The 18,851-nt window shown below is 39.2% G+C and overlaps 1 protein-coding gene across 8 annotated transcripts in view; it reads left to right on the top strand.

The window, feature by feature from the left end:
* Window positions 1-18,851, top strand: part of LOC311095802 (myosin phosphatase Rho interacting protein) — a 72,938-nt gene that overhangs the window by 50,878 nt on the left and 3,209 nt on the right. The window contains exons 16-24 of one of the 8 annotated variants that reach the window (XM_084134596.1): window positions 17-70; window positions 7,950-8,097; window positions 8,871-8,988; window positions 10,472-10,631; window positions 15,395-15,505; window positions 15,589-15,675; window positions 16,365-16,527; window positions 16,927-17,012; window positions 18,215-18,284. In XM_084134596.1, coding sequence (XP_083990722.1) covers window positions 17-70; window positions 7,950-8,097; window positions 8,871-8,988; window positions 10,472-10,631; window positions 15,395-15,505; window positions 15,589-15,675; window positions 16,365-16,527; window positions 16,927-17,012; window positions 18,215-18,247 — 960 coding nt within the window. In that variant the 3' untranslated portion in view covers window positions 18,248-18,284. Of the gene's footprint in view, window positions 1-16; window positions 2,450-7,949; window positions 8,098-8,870; window positions 8,989-10,471; window positions 10,632-15,394; window positions 15,506-15,588; window positions 15,676-16,364; window positions 16,528-16,926; window positions 17,013-18,081; window positions 18,103-18,214; window positions 18,285-18,851 lie in introns of all 8 variants that reach the window. The other 7 variants (XM_084134598.1, XM_084134594.1, XM_084134599.1 and 4 more) reach the window with 7 other exon arrangements.

Here is an 18,851-nt window from a genome sequence, read left to right as displayed (position 1 = left end):
GGTCCCCTTTTCCAAGCTGGATTCCCCTTTGAGTCTTGAGACAGAGCCCCTGATGAAGAGGACTGAACTGGTTAGTTCTCAAGCTCAGAGCTTAACAAAGAAGTACCAGGAAACCAAAGAGCTCCTGCAGCTGCAAGAACTGAAAAAGCGCAACATGCAAGCACAGCTTGGCCTTTCTCTCTCACACTGGCCCACAAAGGAACCTTGCCTTTCTGACACCAAAAACACTGCCATCTCCGAGGTCTGTCCCTCAAACTCCATTCAAAAAGCGGTCAGTTTCATACTTCAGGATAGCGAGGGAAAGATTAGAGAGCTCGAGGGCTTGATAGACGCAAATGAGCCTCTGACATTAAGGGAGCTGATAAAGCTCTTACACTTGCATAGCGAATACATTTGGGTTGAATCTCCTCAAGGACAGGAAAGTAGGTCAGTGGGTGAAATGATGCAATGCCAAAAACTGTTGGAAAGCCTCAAGAATCAACAGGAAATTGAGAGTGAGACGATGAGGAAAAGCTTGGAAAGAGCTGGAGATTGTATCCGAGATTATGAAGCTCGTTTGGTCACCATGGAGGACATGTTGGGAAAAGTCCAGCAGAAAACGGAGAATCCATGTGCATCCGGTTGCTTTAGACCAGACCATCCTGAAATGACCAGTAAAGATCTGTCGCAGCAAGTGGAGTTGCTTGCGAACGAAAACGTGGCTTTGCACCAGCGCTATCAGGAGATTGTAAACCAGTTGAGGGAAGCGGATCGAGAAATAGACAGGCTGAAAGCTGAGCTTTGTAGACTACGTAGCAATCCGCAAGCAAACGTGAACCAGGAGCGGGAAGACACTGCCGATAAAAACGTGTACGAACGAGAACTCGATGAGAAATCGCAGAAGCTGCAAGAGGCTCTTAATAAATTGGAGGCGCTTGGTAATAATTTGAAAGATACAGAGAAAAGATTGCAATTAAAAGAAGCCACTCTTAGGGGTCTTGGATTTCAGGTGGCGGAAAGCGAGAGATGCGATAAAGAGTCAGATTTGGAGAAAGACGAACTCAAGCGCCAATTGGAGGTCCTTCAATCCCAGCTTTCAGAGAAGGAGAAGAAGCTTCAAAACGCTGAGCATGTCTGTCGAGAACTTGAGTCCCAGAATACAGAGCTTTTAGCAAAACACGAAGAGACTGTGAGGATGTGTAATCAGATGCTTGTAGATTCGCAGGAGGAAGTTAGAACGTTGAAAGCGAAGGCGATGTTTGCTAGTGAACCGGGAACCGAAAGCGAGTGCGGAGAGTCGATGCAAAGGGAAGATGTAATTGAGAAAGTCGCGGAAGAGTTCAAGAGAAAGTCTGAGTCTCTTAATCATGTACTCGACATGATAATTGGCAGTAAGGCAACTACAGAATGCGATTCGTCCAGCGGCAACATTTTGGACGAGAATCAGGCAGGAATGATGTTTGAGAGAAGGATTCTGCATAAAGTTTTAGGTGGTTTAGAGGACGAGGAAACCCTAGAAACCGTAAGAACCGTGATTCAGCGTATGCTAGCGGATAATGAAATGCTGCTTCTCATGCATAATCTCTCCAACCTTAAAGAACGTGAAAGTGATGCAACTTGCACAGATGAGAGCGCTGGACAATTGAGTGATGTTTTGAATCATTTGTTTGATGATGCCACCAATCCCTGCGTTATAAAGAGTCTCACTGAAGTCGTTCAGAAGAAAGTGGTGTTACTGAATCAAACCACTTCGGCTATTAGGGAACGAACAAATGAGCAGATGCAGTCGTTGGCTTTGAGTCTTTCGAACTGCGACATGCAAAGATGCCGGTCCGAGTACATTCGTGAGGCCGTAATGGACATAACCATGTGCTTTGTAATTCTGAAGATCTTCCCAGCGATGAAACGTTTAAACCGTTCTGATTTGAGAGCACAACTTCAGTCTGAACTAGAGGACAAGCAAGTTTCTTCAAGCGTCCAGAGTCCCAAAAGTGGCGATTTAATGGCAGTAACCCACATTCAGATCGAAGGAGAACCGATCGACTCCGTGGACGGGACCATTCAGCTTCAGGACACGATGGCGAAGCATAAAAAGGAACTGCGAGAATTAAAGGAGGAGTACGAGCAAGAAGCAGAGAAGCTGAGACTGGAAGTGGCCAAAGCCGGCGAGACTTTGAAGCTGAGATCCGAGGAGAACGTGAAAGAGATCGACTCCCTGACCGAGTGCATGGAGAACCTTAAGAAGAAGCATGAGATTGAGCGTAACAACCTGCAAGCCCGCTTCGATCGAGAGATGGAAGAGCTCACGGACGCCGTCGGACCTGTGGATGGCGAGCCAACCAGGAGTTCCCTCAAAGAGCGGATCCAGAAGCTTGTGTCCCGGGTGTCCGAATTGACTGAGGAAATGAATCAACAAGACAGTGCAACATTACTGCGTCTGAAATACCAGAAAGACTTGGAAAACCTAAAGGTCAAGGAGATCCGTGTCCTTGCTGTTCTCCGTCTGTAATGACTTCATGTGGCAACCTGATCCTTTCCCTTCCTTTTCTCATACTAACCCTGCTTTGTGGTGCTTTGGTCTCTAGCCTAATATCTCTCACCAGTGACGCATGGCTATTAACCTTAGGTGTGCATGTACGCTTTAGCGTTAGGAGTGTGGGTCAGGGGGAAATTTAAGAAAACTCTCATTGAAGAAACTAGTTTCTAGCTTATTGAACCCAATGGAGAGCAATTAAGAATCAGTTCGTCAGATGTATCTGAGAATGCATACTCTTAAAACCTCGTAGATGTGGTTCACCTGGTTCTTGTTTTCATACGCAAGCTCTTTGCCTGATTAACAGTCTTTGCAAGACTAGTTCTTCATAAATCGCCGCTCGTCTTTGATGACTGCAAAATGCCAGCTGCTTAACCTAATTAATAATAATGCATGACGACAACTAAAATATTTTATTTTAAATAACAGTCTATGATTTAAAATGTGAATGTTTTTGTGAAAGAATTGACTCTGAAGACAGATGCAATTAAATTTCACTATGCAGTATTATAATAAATCAGATTTATTTGATTTGATTTCATAAATTATATAAACCATTGCATTGGTGCACCATCTTGCACTTAAAAATTCCAAGTACTGACAAATAAACAGCTCGATTGCTGATTTAAAAACATACAAACTAGCAATAATTGCAGTAGTTTTCTTTTGTTTAGTCAGTGTGATGTGGCCTTAAAGACCAGAGCTCAAGTCTGTTCCTGACTACATCATTTTACACTCATAGACTCATTGTAAAAATTGAGTGCATTGGTGCAGTTGTCAAATTTGACAGCCTGTATTTGGTACTTTTGTCTCATCATTGATAACTATTTTTCTCTCTATTTATTAATTGTAAAACAATGAATAATGACAGTTCAGTTTTTTTTAGTTGTGCTTTGGGTTGCAGGGATATTTTCTTATTCCTTTACTACAATTTTTTTTTAAATTAAAGTACTCAGTTTAGTTTTTTGCATTTGGACTGGATATAATTTTGTACTAAAAAAGATTATAGACGTTGAATTTCTAATTGCACAAAAACTTAGTCGTACTAAATTTGTCATCAGTATGTGATACTGGACTCGTGTTTGTCCTGACGAAAGAGGAAATGAGATTTTCCACCCAGAGAGACTGGTGAATAAACAAGTGCAGGTGCTGTTGTGATATGGAGACAGGAAGAGTTGGTCGTGTCCCAGGACCTTGCAAAAACAACCGCTTCATTCGCTCGTCTGATCAGAGCTCAACTTGAGTACAGAGATCAGGGCCATTGAAAAGACAGCGGAAGTGCGTTGGGTTTGCATGGTCGGAAGAGCATTGAAATCTCTTGTACTGAAATCAAGTCTGTTCATGAAAAGTAGCTGTAATCCTAAAAGTGCCAAATCGTACAGATATGTGAAAGCTGAGTTTGTAATAATTATATATCAAAACACGTCATATCTTCAGACAAGAGCATATATAGTGATCCCAAAACATTGGACATTTAAGCCACAAATGTTTGAATTTCGTTGCATTTGAAGTTGAAATCTCAAATGAAGTATTTGCAAACAAATGCTAGTGTTTTTCTGAGCCATTTTTGCAATAACATTTAATCAATTGGTGTCAAGGTGATTTTAGTGTATCTATGAAGTTCTCACAGGTGTAGAGAATCATTAACTATCAACATGATCCGCCAATGTTTGACAACCACAATGTGTTCACATACTTTTTATCTCAAGTTTGAACAGTATATTGGCTGCTTAATCACAAATTAAGTATTTTGCTTAGTGTAGGAAAGCTTGTTTTCACCACGGAATAAAAAAAATGAAAAAGGCAACACAATTCTGACTTTAAGTTAAAAACTTGTAATTGCGAGTTTAATCTCAATTCTGATGTTTTTCCTCAGAATTGCAAATTTATGCATTTAGAGTATATCTTGTGCAATTCTGCGTTTGTATCTCGCAATTCTGCGTTTGTATCTCGCAGTTCTGCATTTGTATCTTGCAATTCCGAGTTTGTATCTCGCAATTCCGAGTTTGTATCTCGCAATTCCGCGTTTGTATCTCGCAATTCCAAGTTTGTATCTTGCAGTTCTGCGTTTGTATCTCGCAATTCTGAGTTTGTATCTCGCAATTCTGCATTTGTATCTCGCAATTCTGCATTTGTATCTCGCAATTCCAAGTTTGTATCTCGCAGTTCTGCGTTTGTATCTCGCAGTTCTGCATTTGTATCTCGCAATTCCGAGTTTGTATCTCGCAATTCCGAGTTTGTATCTCGCAATTCCGCGTTTGTATCTCGCAATTCCGCGTTTGTATCTCGCAATTCCGCGTTTGTATCTCGCAATTCCGCGTTTGTATCTCGCAATTCCGCGTTTGTATCTCGCAATTCCGCGTTTGTATCTCGCAATTCCGAGTTTGTATCTCGTGCAATTCTGCGTTTGTATCTCGCAATTCCGAGTTTGTATCTCGCAATTCCGAGTTTGTATCTCGCAGTTCCGAGTTTGTATCTCGCAATTCCGAATTTGAACCTTGCAATTCTGAGTTTGTATCTCACAATTCTGAGTTTGTATCTCGCAAATCTGAGTTTGTATCTCACAATTCCTAGTTTGTATCTCGCAATTCTGAGTTTGTATCTCGCAATTCTGAGTTTGTATCTCGCAATTCCGAGTTTGTATCTCGCAAATCTGAGTTTGTATCTCGCAATTCCTAGTTTGTATCTCGCAATTCAGTTTATATTTCGCAAATCTGAGTTTTTATCTCGCAATTCCGAGTTTGTATCTCGCAATTCCGAGTTTGTATCTCGCAATTCCAAGTTTGTATCTCGCAGTTCTGCGTTTGTATCTCGCAATTCCGAGTTTGTATCTCGCAAATCTGAGTTTTTATCTCGCAATTCCGAGTTTGTATCTCGCAATTCCGAGTTTGTATCTCGCAATTCCGAGTTTGTATCTCGCAATTCAGAGTTTGTATCTCGCAGTTCTGAGTTTATATCTCGCAATTCTGAGTTTGTATCTCGCAGTTCTGAGTTTGTATCTCGCAGTTCTGAGTTTGTATCTCGCAATTCCGCGTTTGTATCTCGCAATTCCGCGTTTGTATCTCGCAATTCCGAGTTTGTATCTCGCAGTTCCGCGTTTGTATCTCGCAATTCCTAGTTTGTATCTCGCAATTCAGTTTATATTTCGCAAATCTGAGTTTGTATCTCGCAATTCCGCGTTTGTATCTCGCAATTCTGAGTTTGTATCTAGCAATTCTGCATTTGTATCTCGCAATTCCGAGTTTTTATCTCGTAATTCCGAGTTTGTATCTCGCAATTCCTAGTTTGTATCTCGCAATTCCACGTTTGTATCTCGCAATTCCGCGTTTGTATCTCGCAATTCCGAGTTTGTATCTCGCAATTCCGCATTTGTATCTCGCAATTCCGAGTTTGTATCTCGCAATTCCTGCATTTGTATCTCGCAATTCCTGCATTTGTATCTCGCAATTCCTGCATTTGTATCTCGCAATTCCTGCATTTGTATCTCGCAATTCCGAGTTTGTATCTCGCAATTCCGCATTTGTATCTCGCAATTCCGAGTTTGAACCTCACAATTCTGAGTTTGTATCTCGCAAATCTGCGTTTGTATCTCTCAATTCCGAGTTTGTATGTCGCAATTCCGAGTTTGTATGTCGCAATTCCGAGTTTGTATGTCGCAATTCTGAGTTTGTATCTCGCAATTCCGAGTTTGTATCTCGCAACTCCGAGTTTGAACCTCGCAGTTCTGCGTTTGTATCTCGCAGTTCCGAGTTTGTATCTCGCAATTCCGAGTTTGTATCTCGCAGTTCTGCGTTTGTATCTCGCAATTCCGAGTTTGTATCTCGCAGTTCCGAGTTTGTATCTCGCAGTTCCGAGTTTGTATCTCGCAATTCTGCGTTTATCTTGCGCAATTCTGAGTTTGTATCTCGCAATTCCGAGTTTGTATCTCGCAATTCCTGCATTTGTATCTCGCAATTCCGAGTTTGTATCTCGCAATTCCGAGTTTGTATCTCGCAATTCCGCATTTGTATCTCGCAATTCCGAGTTTGTATCTCGCAGTTCCGAGTTTGTATCTCGCAGTTCCGAGTTTGAAACTCACAATTCTGAGTTTGTATCTCGCAGTTCTGAGTTGTATCTCGCAAATCTGCGTTTGTATCTCTCAATTCCGAGTTTGTATGTCGCAATTCCGAGTTTGTATGTCGCAATTCCGAGTTTGTATGTCGCAATTCCGAGTTTGTATGTCGCAATTCCGAGTTTGTATCTCGCAACTCCGAGTTTGAACCTCGCAGTTCTGCGTTTGTATCTCGCAGTTCCGAGTTTGTATCTCGCAGTTCTGCGTTTGTATCTCGCAATTCCGAGTTTGTATCTCGCAGTTCCGAGTTTGTATCTCGCAGTTCCGAGTTTGTATCTCGCAATTCTGCGTTTATCTTGCGCAATTCTGAGTTTGTATCTTGCAATTCCGAGTTTGAACCTCACAATTCTGAGTTTGTATCTCGCAATTCTGAGTTTGTATCTCGCAATTCTGCGTTTATCTTGCGCAATTCTGAGTTTGTATCTTGCAATTCTGAGTTTGTATCTCGCAATTCTGAGTTTGTATCTCGCAATTCTGAGTTTGTATCTCGCAATTCTGAGTTTGTATCGCTCAATTCTGAGTTTGTATCTCGCAATTCTGAGTTTGTATCGCTCAATTCTGAGTTTGTATCGCTCAATTCTGAGTTTGTATCTCGCAATTCTGAGTTTGTATCACTCAATTCTGAGTTTGTATCGCTCAATTCTGAGTTTGTATCTCGCAATTCGGAGTTTGTATCTCGCAATTCTGCGTTTATCTTGCGCAATTCTGAGTTTGTATCTCGCAATTCTGAGTTTGTATCTCGCAATTCTGAGTTTGTATCTCGCAATTCTGAGTTTGTATCTCGCAATTCCGAGTTTATCTAGTGCAATTCTGAGTTTGTATCGCTCAATTCTGCGTTTGTATCTCACAAATTCTGATGTTATAAATAAAATAAAATAAAGTCTGCTTTGTGATATCAAAAAGTTGCAATTACCTTTTATTTTTTTAATCCGTGGCAGAAACAAGCTTGTATATAAAGTCTTCTTGTGCTGACTTTCTTTAAAAAAATAAATAGCTTTTCATTTGATATTTGGCGTCTGATCCAATGACATTCGTGCATTAAGTTTGGCTAAAGTGTCCAATCTTTTGGGACCGCAGTTTGAACACACAGTCCCAGATAAATCACACATTTATGTTACGTTTGCAAAGCCATCTCTCACTGGCCTCTGTGTCCCTTCATGTCATCGTAGGTTATAAATGTCTGGCTTTGTGTGGACACCGTTCTGTCCACACATCGCTAATCTCCGTCGTCTGTGTAAGTGTTGTCCTGGTCAAATGAAGTAGAAGTGGACTTGAGTCGATCCAAAACGAGGTGCACTAAATGCTGCTTCCTCCGTTTCCCCACAGGCTACATGTGAACGCGGCTTCGCTGCCATGGAAGAGTCTCACCAGAAGGTAATCGATGAGCTGCAGAAAAAGCACCAGCGGGAACTGGAGAAACTGCAGGAGGATAAGGAGAGACTGCTGGCCGAGGAGACCGCAGCCACTATATCTGGTTAGTACTGAAGAAACGGGACAAGAGCAAACGGGTCATTCTATTTGAAACAGACCCTCAAAACTTAACACTACCTTAGTGTCTTACATTATCCACACATGAAAATGAATGGGATCGGTGTACTGCATAGTGTAACTCACTGGAATCAGATAATATATACATGATGCCGAATATAACATTGCAGAAAGTTTATAAAGTCTCCCTGTAGTCAATAATTTTTCCCTTAAAACTCATCTTTGATCACCTAAATTACATATTTAAGCATTTTTTCCTTGAAAACAATGTCTTCATCCCTTAAAATATCTCGATTGTAACTCGACACCCTTGCCTCATTTAGTATGCGCGGTTCTATGAATATGCAAATGAGCCCCGCCTCCACTCACTCACTCAGCTCAGAGATCCACTGGTTGACGATCACACGTTGATCTGATTGGTTACAAGGTAGTTTGTGACGTCAGAAACACCAGCGATTTCAAAGCGTGTTTTTGAGACTGTCTTTGGTTCACTGCAGTTTTATGGAGGAAATACTCAGCAATGGAGTCGACTTATGAATTTACACATGGTTTGTCTTAAAGCACATTAAAAACACCACATAGACACATAAACAACATTAAAAGCTGGATTTTCACCTCAGGGGGACTTGAATATCAAATTAATATCCACAATATTCCTCATGCCAGAGTCATTTGGATTCTTGTTTCCAAAAAAAAAATTTTTTTTTGTGCCAATTAAGACCTGTACGCAGCATTTTAATACTGTTTTTATCTGATCAGCCATCGAAGCGATGAAGAACGCACATCGGACGGAGCTGGAGCGGGAGTTGGAGAAAGCGCGCAAGGCCAACAACAACACTGAAAACGCAGACATCGAGGAGATCCGCAAACAGCACGAGTCAGTTGTTGTCCCTTAATGCAGTTTCAGGCGCACCTTTGCATTCTTTTGAGAAATAAAGAACCAGTTCTTCACATTTTATTGCTTTTTGAGACAATTTTACGATGCCACACCCTTCCACCTCGCTTTTTACTCGTGCATTTGTGATGCATTTCATCTATATTGCAGTGAATAAAGCAGGGTTCATACAAGGTGCTTAAAGTACTTGAATTTTACTTTTTGAAAATCCTTGAAAACAGCCATTTTTATGAAGTAGTGCGGAAGTACAGCCGAAGTGCTTGAATCATTGAAGTACAATATATGGGAAATTTATTTTAAATTTTATTGATAAAAATTGAAGCTGCACTCCATCTGATATAGATATACAGGCATTTCGCATGGCTATGAGTGTGATATTGCTCATATAAATATCCAAGTATATGATACAGCTCTTATTCTTCAAGTCAATCATATATTCATGGAAGAAAAGAAAGAAAAAATCTATTTGAATAAGGAAAGCAAATATATTTGTCATAGTATCCTTGCAATGGTTAAAGTTACCGCAGTCCTTGCATGTTAATTTACTAGTTTATTTTTAGTTATTTACCTTTTTTCGAATTTAAAAGAAAATAAAGAAAGATATTGTTTGATAAATGAGATCTCTGATTGTAGACAAAAACAAAAACAAAGTAGTGCTTGAAAAGTCCTTGAAAGTCCTGGAATTTGATTATAGAGTGTCTGTACGAACGCTGATAAAGGTTTAAGTGCTCAAATCCCGACTGCATGACCGGCTCCACTGCCAAGTGTGTCCTGGGGCAATGCAGACAAGATGCCAAATCTGCAGCGATTGCACAGTTTCTTTCTTTGTCTACGTTCATAATCTGCCCTCGAGCTCTTGGCTGTACTTCCGTCTAGACTTAAAGGCCTTGCTCTTTTATCACCTCTTTAAACTGACAGGAGAAGTGTGTGTGTGTGTGTGTGTGTGTTGTCAAACGTTAATGATTTCAGTTCACATAGATACGCGGAAGTGACAAAAAATTAGTAATTTGTTGAGGTCAATTTGTAAAGAAAGACTACACGCCTGTGCACATAAATATTTAAATACTCATACAGACTGAACACGTGATGCGCATGTTCACGCCGTCACTGTTTTCACAGGTTCGCGTTTTTGAAGTTTACGAGGAAATGATAACGTTTTTCAATATTTTTCAACTCGTCCTCGAGCTCCAAACACTGCTGTTGTGTGAATGAGCCGGAGTGCATTAAGGGTTTTCTGTGAGAACGGTGTGTGTTAGCGGCCCCTAAGTTAATAACTAATGATCGTTGCAATGGAAGTGAATCAATCAAAGCTAACTTTATCTGGACAATAACTTTATTCTAGAGCTGCTGTAAAGCCTGAACAATCTCTGTTACTGTAATCTCCTATTATCACAGTAAAGCTGCTGTGAAACATCTATATTGTTAAAGCGCTGTATAAATGAAGGAGACTTGACTTGTGTTGCAGGGAGGAGCTGATGTCGTACCAGAGGGAGATCGAGGTGTTGTCAGAACAATACTCTCAGAAGTGCTTAGAAAACGCTCATCTGGCCCAAGCGCTGGAGGCCGAGAGACAGGCGCTCAGACAGTGCCAGCGGGAGAACCAGGAGCTCAATGCGCACAACCAGGTAACGGCCATATACAGAGATTTTGGTCATATTGCTGAGGACCTTAAAGGGAGAGTTCACCCAAAAATGAAAATTAGCCCATGTTTTACTCACCCTCATCCTAGGTGTATACGACATTCTTCTTTCAGACGAATACAATAAGAGTTATATTAAAAAATGTAAAAAAAAATAATAATTCCGGCCATTATTCCAAGCTTAATACTGGCCGGAAGCTAGACTTTTACTTTGTAACGTGTTAAATATGGATATTTTTCTTACACAAACTCATCGCTTTGCTTCAGAAGGCCTTTATTAACCCCCGGAGCCTGTGATGGACAGATGCACTTTTATGATGGACAGGTGCACTTTTATGATGGACAGATGCACTTTTATGATGGATAGATGCATTTTATGATGGATAGAAGCACTTATATGATGGACAGATGCACTTTTATGATGGATAGATGCACTTTATGATGGATAGATGCACTTATGATGGACAGATGCACTTTTATGATGGACAGATGCACTTTTATGATGGACAGATGCACTTTTATGATGGATAGATGCACTTTGATGGACAGATGCACTTTTATGATGGACAGATGCACTTTTATGATGGATAGATGCACTTTTATGATGGACAGATGCACTTTTATGATGGATAGATGCACTTTAATGGACTTCAAAACAGAAACAACCATTCATTGCCATTATAAAGCTTGGAAGAGCCAGAGCATTTTTTTTATATAACTCTGATTGTGTTCATCTGAAAGAAGTAAGTCATATACACCTAGGATGATTTGAGGAGTGAGTAAATCATGGGGTCATTTTCATTTTTGGGTGAACTATCACTTTAAAGCAAATAAATCCACTTCAGGGCTCTCATTTATAAAACTGTGTGTAGGATCCTCACTAAAAGTGTACGTGCACCCGAAAGCCCAAAATGGCGTATGTCTATTCAGACTTATAAAAGCGAGCGAATGCCAGAACCTGCGCAAAATCCCCTTTATAAACCCAGTCAGAGGAAGATTGTGAACATGCGTCTCTTCCCCGAAATAACCATATATGAGCTTACAACGCCTCGTTTACTATGCATATCCTCATCTGCATATCATTTGCATATGCATATTCATGCACGTGATGCCATGTTTAATGGTACAAGACATTAGGAAAATATGAGATACGGATGTGCGTCATCATTACAGTGCGAAAAATCATTTAGTAGCCGATCCTCGCCTTGTTTTCGAATAAATAAATCAATTAAAGCTGCAAGCAGCGATGAAAAGGGCCCTCGCACCCGTGCCACCGCTACCCGGCGCCTTTAGGAAAACAGAGCACGGTGGGCAGTATGTAAATAGGAGGACTATGTCAAAGTAATTTGTATTTGCCACACTTCCTGCTACCAGCAGGTGGCGCTATTGCTATAACCGAATATGAGCATGGTCATGTGTTCAGGACAGGACTCTTATCAAACATGTGAAGTTTGGGGCAGATTGGACATTGTATGCATAAGTTACTGCAGGCTGTCTGTGGTTGCCTAGCAACATCGGAACTGCAAGCAATATTGACAGGAAACTTATCTGATCATGCATAAATCACCAAAAGGCCGAAATTGGGTGTATGTTTGTCAGGCCGCCGAGGGCACACCCTTCGACGAAAACTCAAGATCTTCGCAATTTAACGTCGCAAAGGCCTTAAGATTACACTCACCAAATTTGAAGAGGATCAGATCAAAACTGTAGGAGGAGTTCGTTAAAGTACAACATCAGGAAATGGCAAAAACTGCACAAAATCTGAGAGGAAGTTCAAAATAGCTGACTTCCTGTTGTGTTTAGGGCTGCGCTCCAAGAGACTTTTTTGTAGGTATTGGGTCATTACATGTATGTACCAAATTTCATACCTGTACGTGAAACGTAGAGCCGGGGCAAAATGTAGGGGCAATAATTAAGCCATTTTGCCCCACCCAATTTTGAAAACCACATCACACGTAAATTTTCACCACTTCTGAAGCGTGTGCAGAGTTTCATGGTTTTTCGAGCACGTTTTGTATTTGCCACACTTCCTGCTACCAGCAGGTGGCACTATTGCTATAACCAAATATGAGCATGGTCATGTGTTCAGGACAGGACTCTTATCAAACATGTGAAGTTTGGGGCAGATTGGAAATTGTATGCCTGAGTTACTGCAGGCTGTCTGTGGTTGCCTAGCAACATCGGAACTGCAAGCAACATTAATATTGAACTTAACTGATCATGCATATATCACCAGAAGGCCGAAATTGGGTGAACATTTGTCAGGCCGCCGAGGGCACACCCTTCGACGAAAACTCAAGATCTTCGCAATTTAACGTCGCAAAGGCCTTAAGATTATACTCACCAAATTTGAAGAGGATCAGATCAAATCTGTAGGAGGAGTTCGTTAAAGTACAACATCAGGATATTACGAAAAATGCACAAAATCTAGGAGGAAGTTCAAAATAGCTGACTTCCTGTTGTGTTTAGGGCTATGCTCCAAGAGACTTTTTTGTAGGTATTGGGTCATTACATGTATGTACCAAATTTCATACCTGTACGTGAAACGTAGAGCCGGGGCAAAATGTAGGGGCAATAATTAAGCCATTTTGCCCCACCCAATTTTGAAAACCACATCACACGTAAATTTTCACCACTTCTGAAGCGTGTGCAGAGTTTCATGGTTTTTCGAGCACGTTTTGTATTTGCCACACTTCCTGCTACCAGCAGGTGGCACTATTGCTATAACCAAATATGAGCATGGTCATGTGTTCAGGACAGGACTCTTATCAAACATGTGAAGTTTGGGGCAGATTGGACATTGTATGCCTGAGTTACTGCAGGCTGTCTGTGGTTGCCTAGCAACATCGGAACTGCAAGCAATATTAATATTGAACTTATCTGATCATGCATATATCACCAGAAGGCCGAAATTGGGTGAACATTTGTCAGGCCGCCGAGGGCACACCCTTCGACGAAAACTCAAGATCTTCGCAATTTAACGTCGCAAAGGCCTTAAGATTACACTCACCAAATTTGAAGAGGATCAGATCAAATCTGTAGGAGGAGTTCGTTAAAGTACAACATCAGGATATTACGAAAAATGCACAAAATCTAGGAGGAAGTTCAAAATAGCTGACTTCCTGTTGTGTTTAGGGCTATGCTCCAAGAGACTTTTTTGTAGGTATTGGGTCATTACATGTATGTACCAAATTTCATACCTGTACGTGAAACGTAGAGCCGGGGCAAAATGTAGGGGCAATAATTAAGCCATTTTGCCCCACCCAATTTTGAAAACCACATCACACGTAAATTTTCACCACTTCTGAAGCGTGTGCAGAGTTTCATGGTTTTTCGAGCACGTTTTGTATTTGCCACACTTCCTGCTACCAGCAGGTGGCACTATTGCTATAACCAAATATGAGCATGGTCATGTGTTCAGGACAGGACTCTTATCAAACATGTGAAGTTTGGGGCAGATTGGAAATTGTATGCCTGAGTTACTGCAGGCTGTCTGTGGTTGCCTAGCAACATCGGAACTGCAAGCAATATTAATATTGAACTTATCTGATCATGCATATATCACCAGAAGGCCGAAATTGGGTGAACATTTGTCAGGCCGCCGAGGGCACACCCTTCGACGAAAACTCAAGATCTTCGCAATTTAACGTCGCAAAGGCCTTAAGATTACACTCACCAAATTTGAAGAGGATCAGATCAAATCTGTAGGAGGAGTTCGTTAAAGTACAACATCAGGATATTACGAAAAATGCACAAAATCTAGGAGGAAGTTCAAAATAGCTGACTTCCTGTTGTGTTTAGGGCTATGCTCCAAGAGACTTTTTTGTAGGTACTGGGTCATTACATGTATGTACCAAATTTCATACCTGTACGTGAAACCTAGAGCCGGGGCAAAATGTGGGGGCAATAATTTACCGAATTTGCCCCCCAAATTTTGAAAACCATATCACACGTAAATTTGTGTGCAAAGTTTCATGAGTTTTCGAGCATGTTAAGGCCCTCTAAAAAGCGATTCACTTTGAAGAAGAAGAAGAAGAAGAAGGTCCTCTCACCATCGGTGCTCGGGCCCTAAATAGTATAAAATACATTTCAGAGAAAGTTTTTCTCAATCTTTTCCACTGGACTAATAGTTTTTTTAATATATGCTTTATATTTTTAATGGAAACAGATGTGCATTATTGATCATCATTTGCGTGTAAATATTTCCTCAGTCCACGAGTTCTGCTATTATCATGCGCTGAGCAAACATTAACACACAGCACGCCTCAGGAAAAGTGTTCGAACGCAGCGCATCCACTACTAATACTTCTATTTGTTAGAATATATATAGAATATAATCTTAACTCCATTAATGAGAATGGCATATTTAATCTGTATATTTAATAAAGAGTTTAAATCATTCTTTTATGTATTTAAACCGTTATTGTGAACATGCACTGTATTTATGATTAGGACTCATAATGAATATTAAAGTGGTTTTCCTTCATCAGCCGTCAGTCCCTCAGATCAACATCGGTGTCTCCAGAATATTCACACGCATGATCAGAGTTACTCACAGATGTACTTACACACTCTCCCGTCAAGTGTGTGTTTATAAATCACAACTCAAGCGTGTGAAGTGGCGTACGGCTCATTCTGTTCTGTGCGACGCAACGGTTATAAATGAGGCCCTGATGCTCAGATCTCCTGCTTCTGTCACCCAGTCTGTGGCGTTTCTGTTGCTCAAAGCTGTTTGTGTCTGTGATGAAGGAGTTAAACAATCGCCTGGCCGCCGAGATCACAAAGATGCGCTCGATGACGAGTGAGGACGGCGGAGATGCTGGCGGAGGCATGCAGGGGAAGGAGCTGTACGAGCTCGAGGTCTGGGGCGTTCACCTTTACATCCACAGTCATTCCCACAGCATCTCTCTGGAGAACGAAGACCTCATGCTTGTGTTTTACAGGTGATGCTGAGGGTGAAAGAGTCAGAAGTGCAGTATCTGAAGCAGGAGATCAACTCTTTAAAAGATGAGCTGCAAACTGCCCAAAGAGTAAGTGCATTTATTTACATTCATGCATTTAGCAGACGCTTTTATCCAAAGTGACTTAAAATCAAGGGTTGAGGGGTATAAAATCACACTTTAAAGACTTTTTAAGACCTGCACAATTAAAATGAATACCATACAGAATTCCAAATTCTGCCAAATTCATTTTCAAGTTTTATTCAATATACTCACATGTATTGAAATTAGGGATGGGACGATTACCGGTTTCACTATAAACCACGATAAAATGTACTGACGGTTAATATTATCGTTTAAAATTGAATTATCATTAAAACCGTGTTTGATTATCGCGATTTTAATAACCCACTGTAAATCCTGTCCAGCCAGCAACAGGCTGACGCAATGTTGTTTTTTTACGGTTTTGTTAAAACAAGATGAAAGTGTTCAAAAATAACTGATGCTCACACTGAAAACATTTCAACAAGTTTTATACTTGAAAATCAACAAACAACAAATAAAACAAGCAGATCTATGCACTTTTTTAAGCAAGGTTCTATTCTGTGGCATTTCCTTCCTTAAAATGACCGTCGTCAATAGCAACGCATTATAACACAGCGCACATCCATGTACTGAAAATGAAATCAGAGTTGATTTATTGTTTACTGAGTTTGATAATATTTTTGTGATCATGTAAGATTTAAAACATTAATAACCTGTGCCACGCCTCCTCATAGGATAAGAAATATGCAACGGATAAATACAAGGACATCTACACGGAGCTGAGCATCGTACGGGCCAAAGCGGAGCGCGACCTGTGCCGCCTGCGCGAGCAGCTCCAGCTGGCCCATAATGCACTGGGGGAGCCGGCGCTGGAGGACGTGGAGCACGCCGGCTACGGTACGCCCAGTTACTCAGGAATTACTTCCTGTAATTTAATTACTTTTCCTCGAAAAAGTAAAATGAGGGATTACTCTTAATTCTTCTGTAATTTCATTACAGTCACTTGGCTGGAGACTCCCAGTAATTCCTGTGTGTGCGTGTGTGTGTGCGTGTGTGTGTGTGTGTGAGATTAAAAGCGCAGTTTCATGTCTATCCTTGTATTAATCAGCTGGTTGAGGCTGATATGGGATTTAGAAAGTAATTAATTACTGTTTAGAAAGAGTAATTAGTATAGTAATCTAATTACACTGATGAAGATGTAATTGGTAACTAGTAATTAATTACTTTTTTAGAGTAGCTTACCCTACTAACTTGCTACATCGTGTTATGAACCATCATAACTGTCTTTCCTTTCAGATATCATGAAGTCCAAGAGTAATCCTGATATATTAAAGATGGCGGCCGCGGCAGCCAAGCGCTCCGAGCGCACCCTGAGGTCAAAGGTGAGTCTCAGACCCGTGACACTCGCCAGAGTTATAGTTCGCTCAGGGGTTTTCAATCCTTTAGATGCCACAAACCCCAATCTTCATGTTTTTATACATAAAGACCCAATACTGTGAAAAATAAATACTATTAATATTTTAAATATTATAGGTCTTTTACTTTTTTAATCTATTTTTATTACACTTTTATAATTCATTAATTCATTATTTTTTAATAACACATTTTGATTTTAATTAAATATTTATTTGATTAATTTATTAATGTCAAATTTGTATTTTAGCTCATTTTTATATATTTTAATATTTTTTTCTATCGTATTTATTTATTTTTTGTTCTTTTTTTTACTTTCATCATTTCCACGGACCCTCTTGCACTTTGTATTTTAATTTATTTGATTTGTTTTAACATTTTTATTATATATTTATTTTAATCTTATTTATTTATTTTACTTTATAATTAATTTTAATCTATTTTATTTTATTAATTTAGTATCACAACATTTTTATTTTACTCAAATATTTATTCTATTCATTTATATCAAATTTGTAAATCTAATCTTTTTATTTATTTATTTTTTCTATTTTAAAAAATATATATTATCTTATATTATTATCAAATATTTATTCTATTCATTTATTTATATCAAATTTGTATATTTTTATTTTAATCAAATATACATTTTTGTATTAATTTATATCACTTTTTCAAATAAAAAAATATCTTTATTTATTTTTTCTATTTTTAAAAAATATATTATCAAATATTTATTTTATTGATTTATTTATATCAAATTTGGATTTTAATCTTTAATTTTTTTTATTCAAATATTTGTTATTTTTGTATTCATTTATATAAAATTAATACATTTTTATTTATTTAATCTTATTTTGACTATTCATGTATTTATGATCATTATATACTCCTGTTGTCCCGGTGGTTTGAAAGCCCCTGAGCCGGCTCGCTCTGCCCCCTGCTGGCCAACACTCGTGTCTCCTTAACCAGTGAAGTGTAGTTGTGCTTGTAACGCTGGGAAACTGAACTCTTTGTGTGCTGTGTTTTGTTGCGCAGGAGAAAGCCTGGTAGGTAGCGGTAAGACAAATGACTTTTGCACATTCCCCTCTCTAACACACAGTTCCGCGTGTGTGTGTTTGTGTGTGTGTGTGTGTGTGTGTTTCTCCTCCGTTTTTCCCTCTGTTCCCAGTCTGTGAGTCGTGACATGTCCTGGGACAGCTAAAGACTAAACCCGAAGACCTTTTGACTTCTGATTTTAGGTAAATGTCCTTGAAAGGGACTGAACGCTTAGATCAGGGCTTTTCAATCTTTAGATGCAACAGACCCCCAAATATGATCATCCTCAGACCAGGGAAATTCATAAGGGAGATATCAATATTAATGTATAAAGTCAATCTATACTGTCAGAAAGACATTTTATAAGTATGTGTTATAAAGTATTTAGTTTAATTTTTTAATTAAAAATGTACTCTATAGTACTGCACTGCGTATTGTTTATTTTAGTATATTATACTATAGTATAATATACAAAAATAAACAATAAAAAACAGATTAAAATAAATAATAAATATAATAAATATTTAATCTGTTTATTTAACTTTTTATAATTATTTTTTAATCTATTTTTTCTTTATTTTATTCAATTAATAATATATTTTTTATTTTAATCTAATGTATTTATTTTATTCCTTTATCTCAAATATCTCAAATATTTTTAACTTTTAAATGTTTAATTTAACATTTCAATATATCTTTATTATTTATTTAATTTATTAATTAATATAAATTGTATTTTATGTATTTTAAAATGTATTTTAACCTAATTT

This window comes from Abramis brama, assembly GCF_963993115.1.
Source record: "Abramis brama genome assembly, chromosome: 14".
NCBI classification, from domain to species: Eukaryota; Metazoa; Chordata; class Actinopteri; order Cypriniformes; family Leuciscidae; genus Abramis; species Abramis brama.
This window is presented reverse-complemented; position numbering and strand designations above follow the sequence as displayed.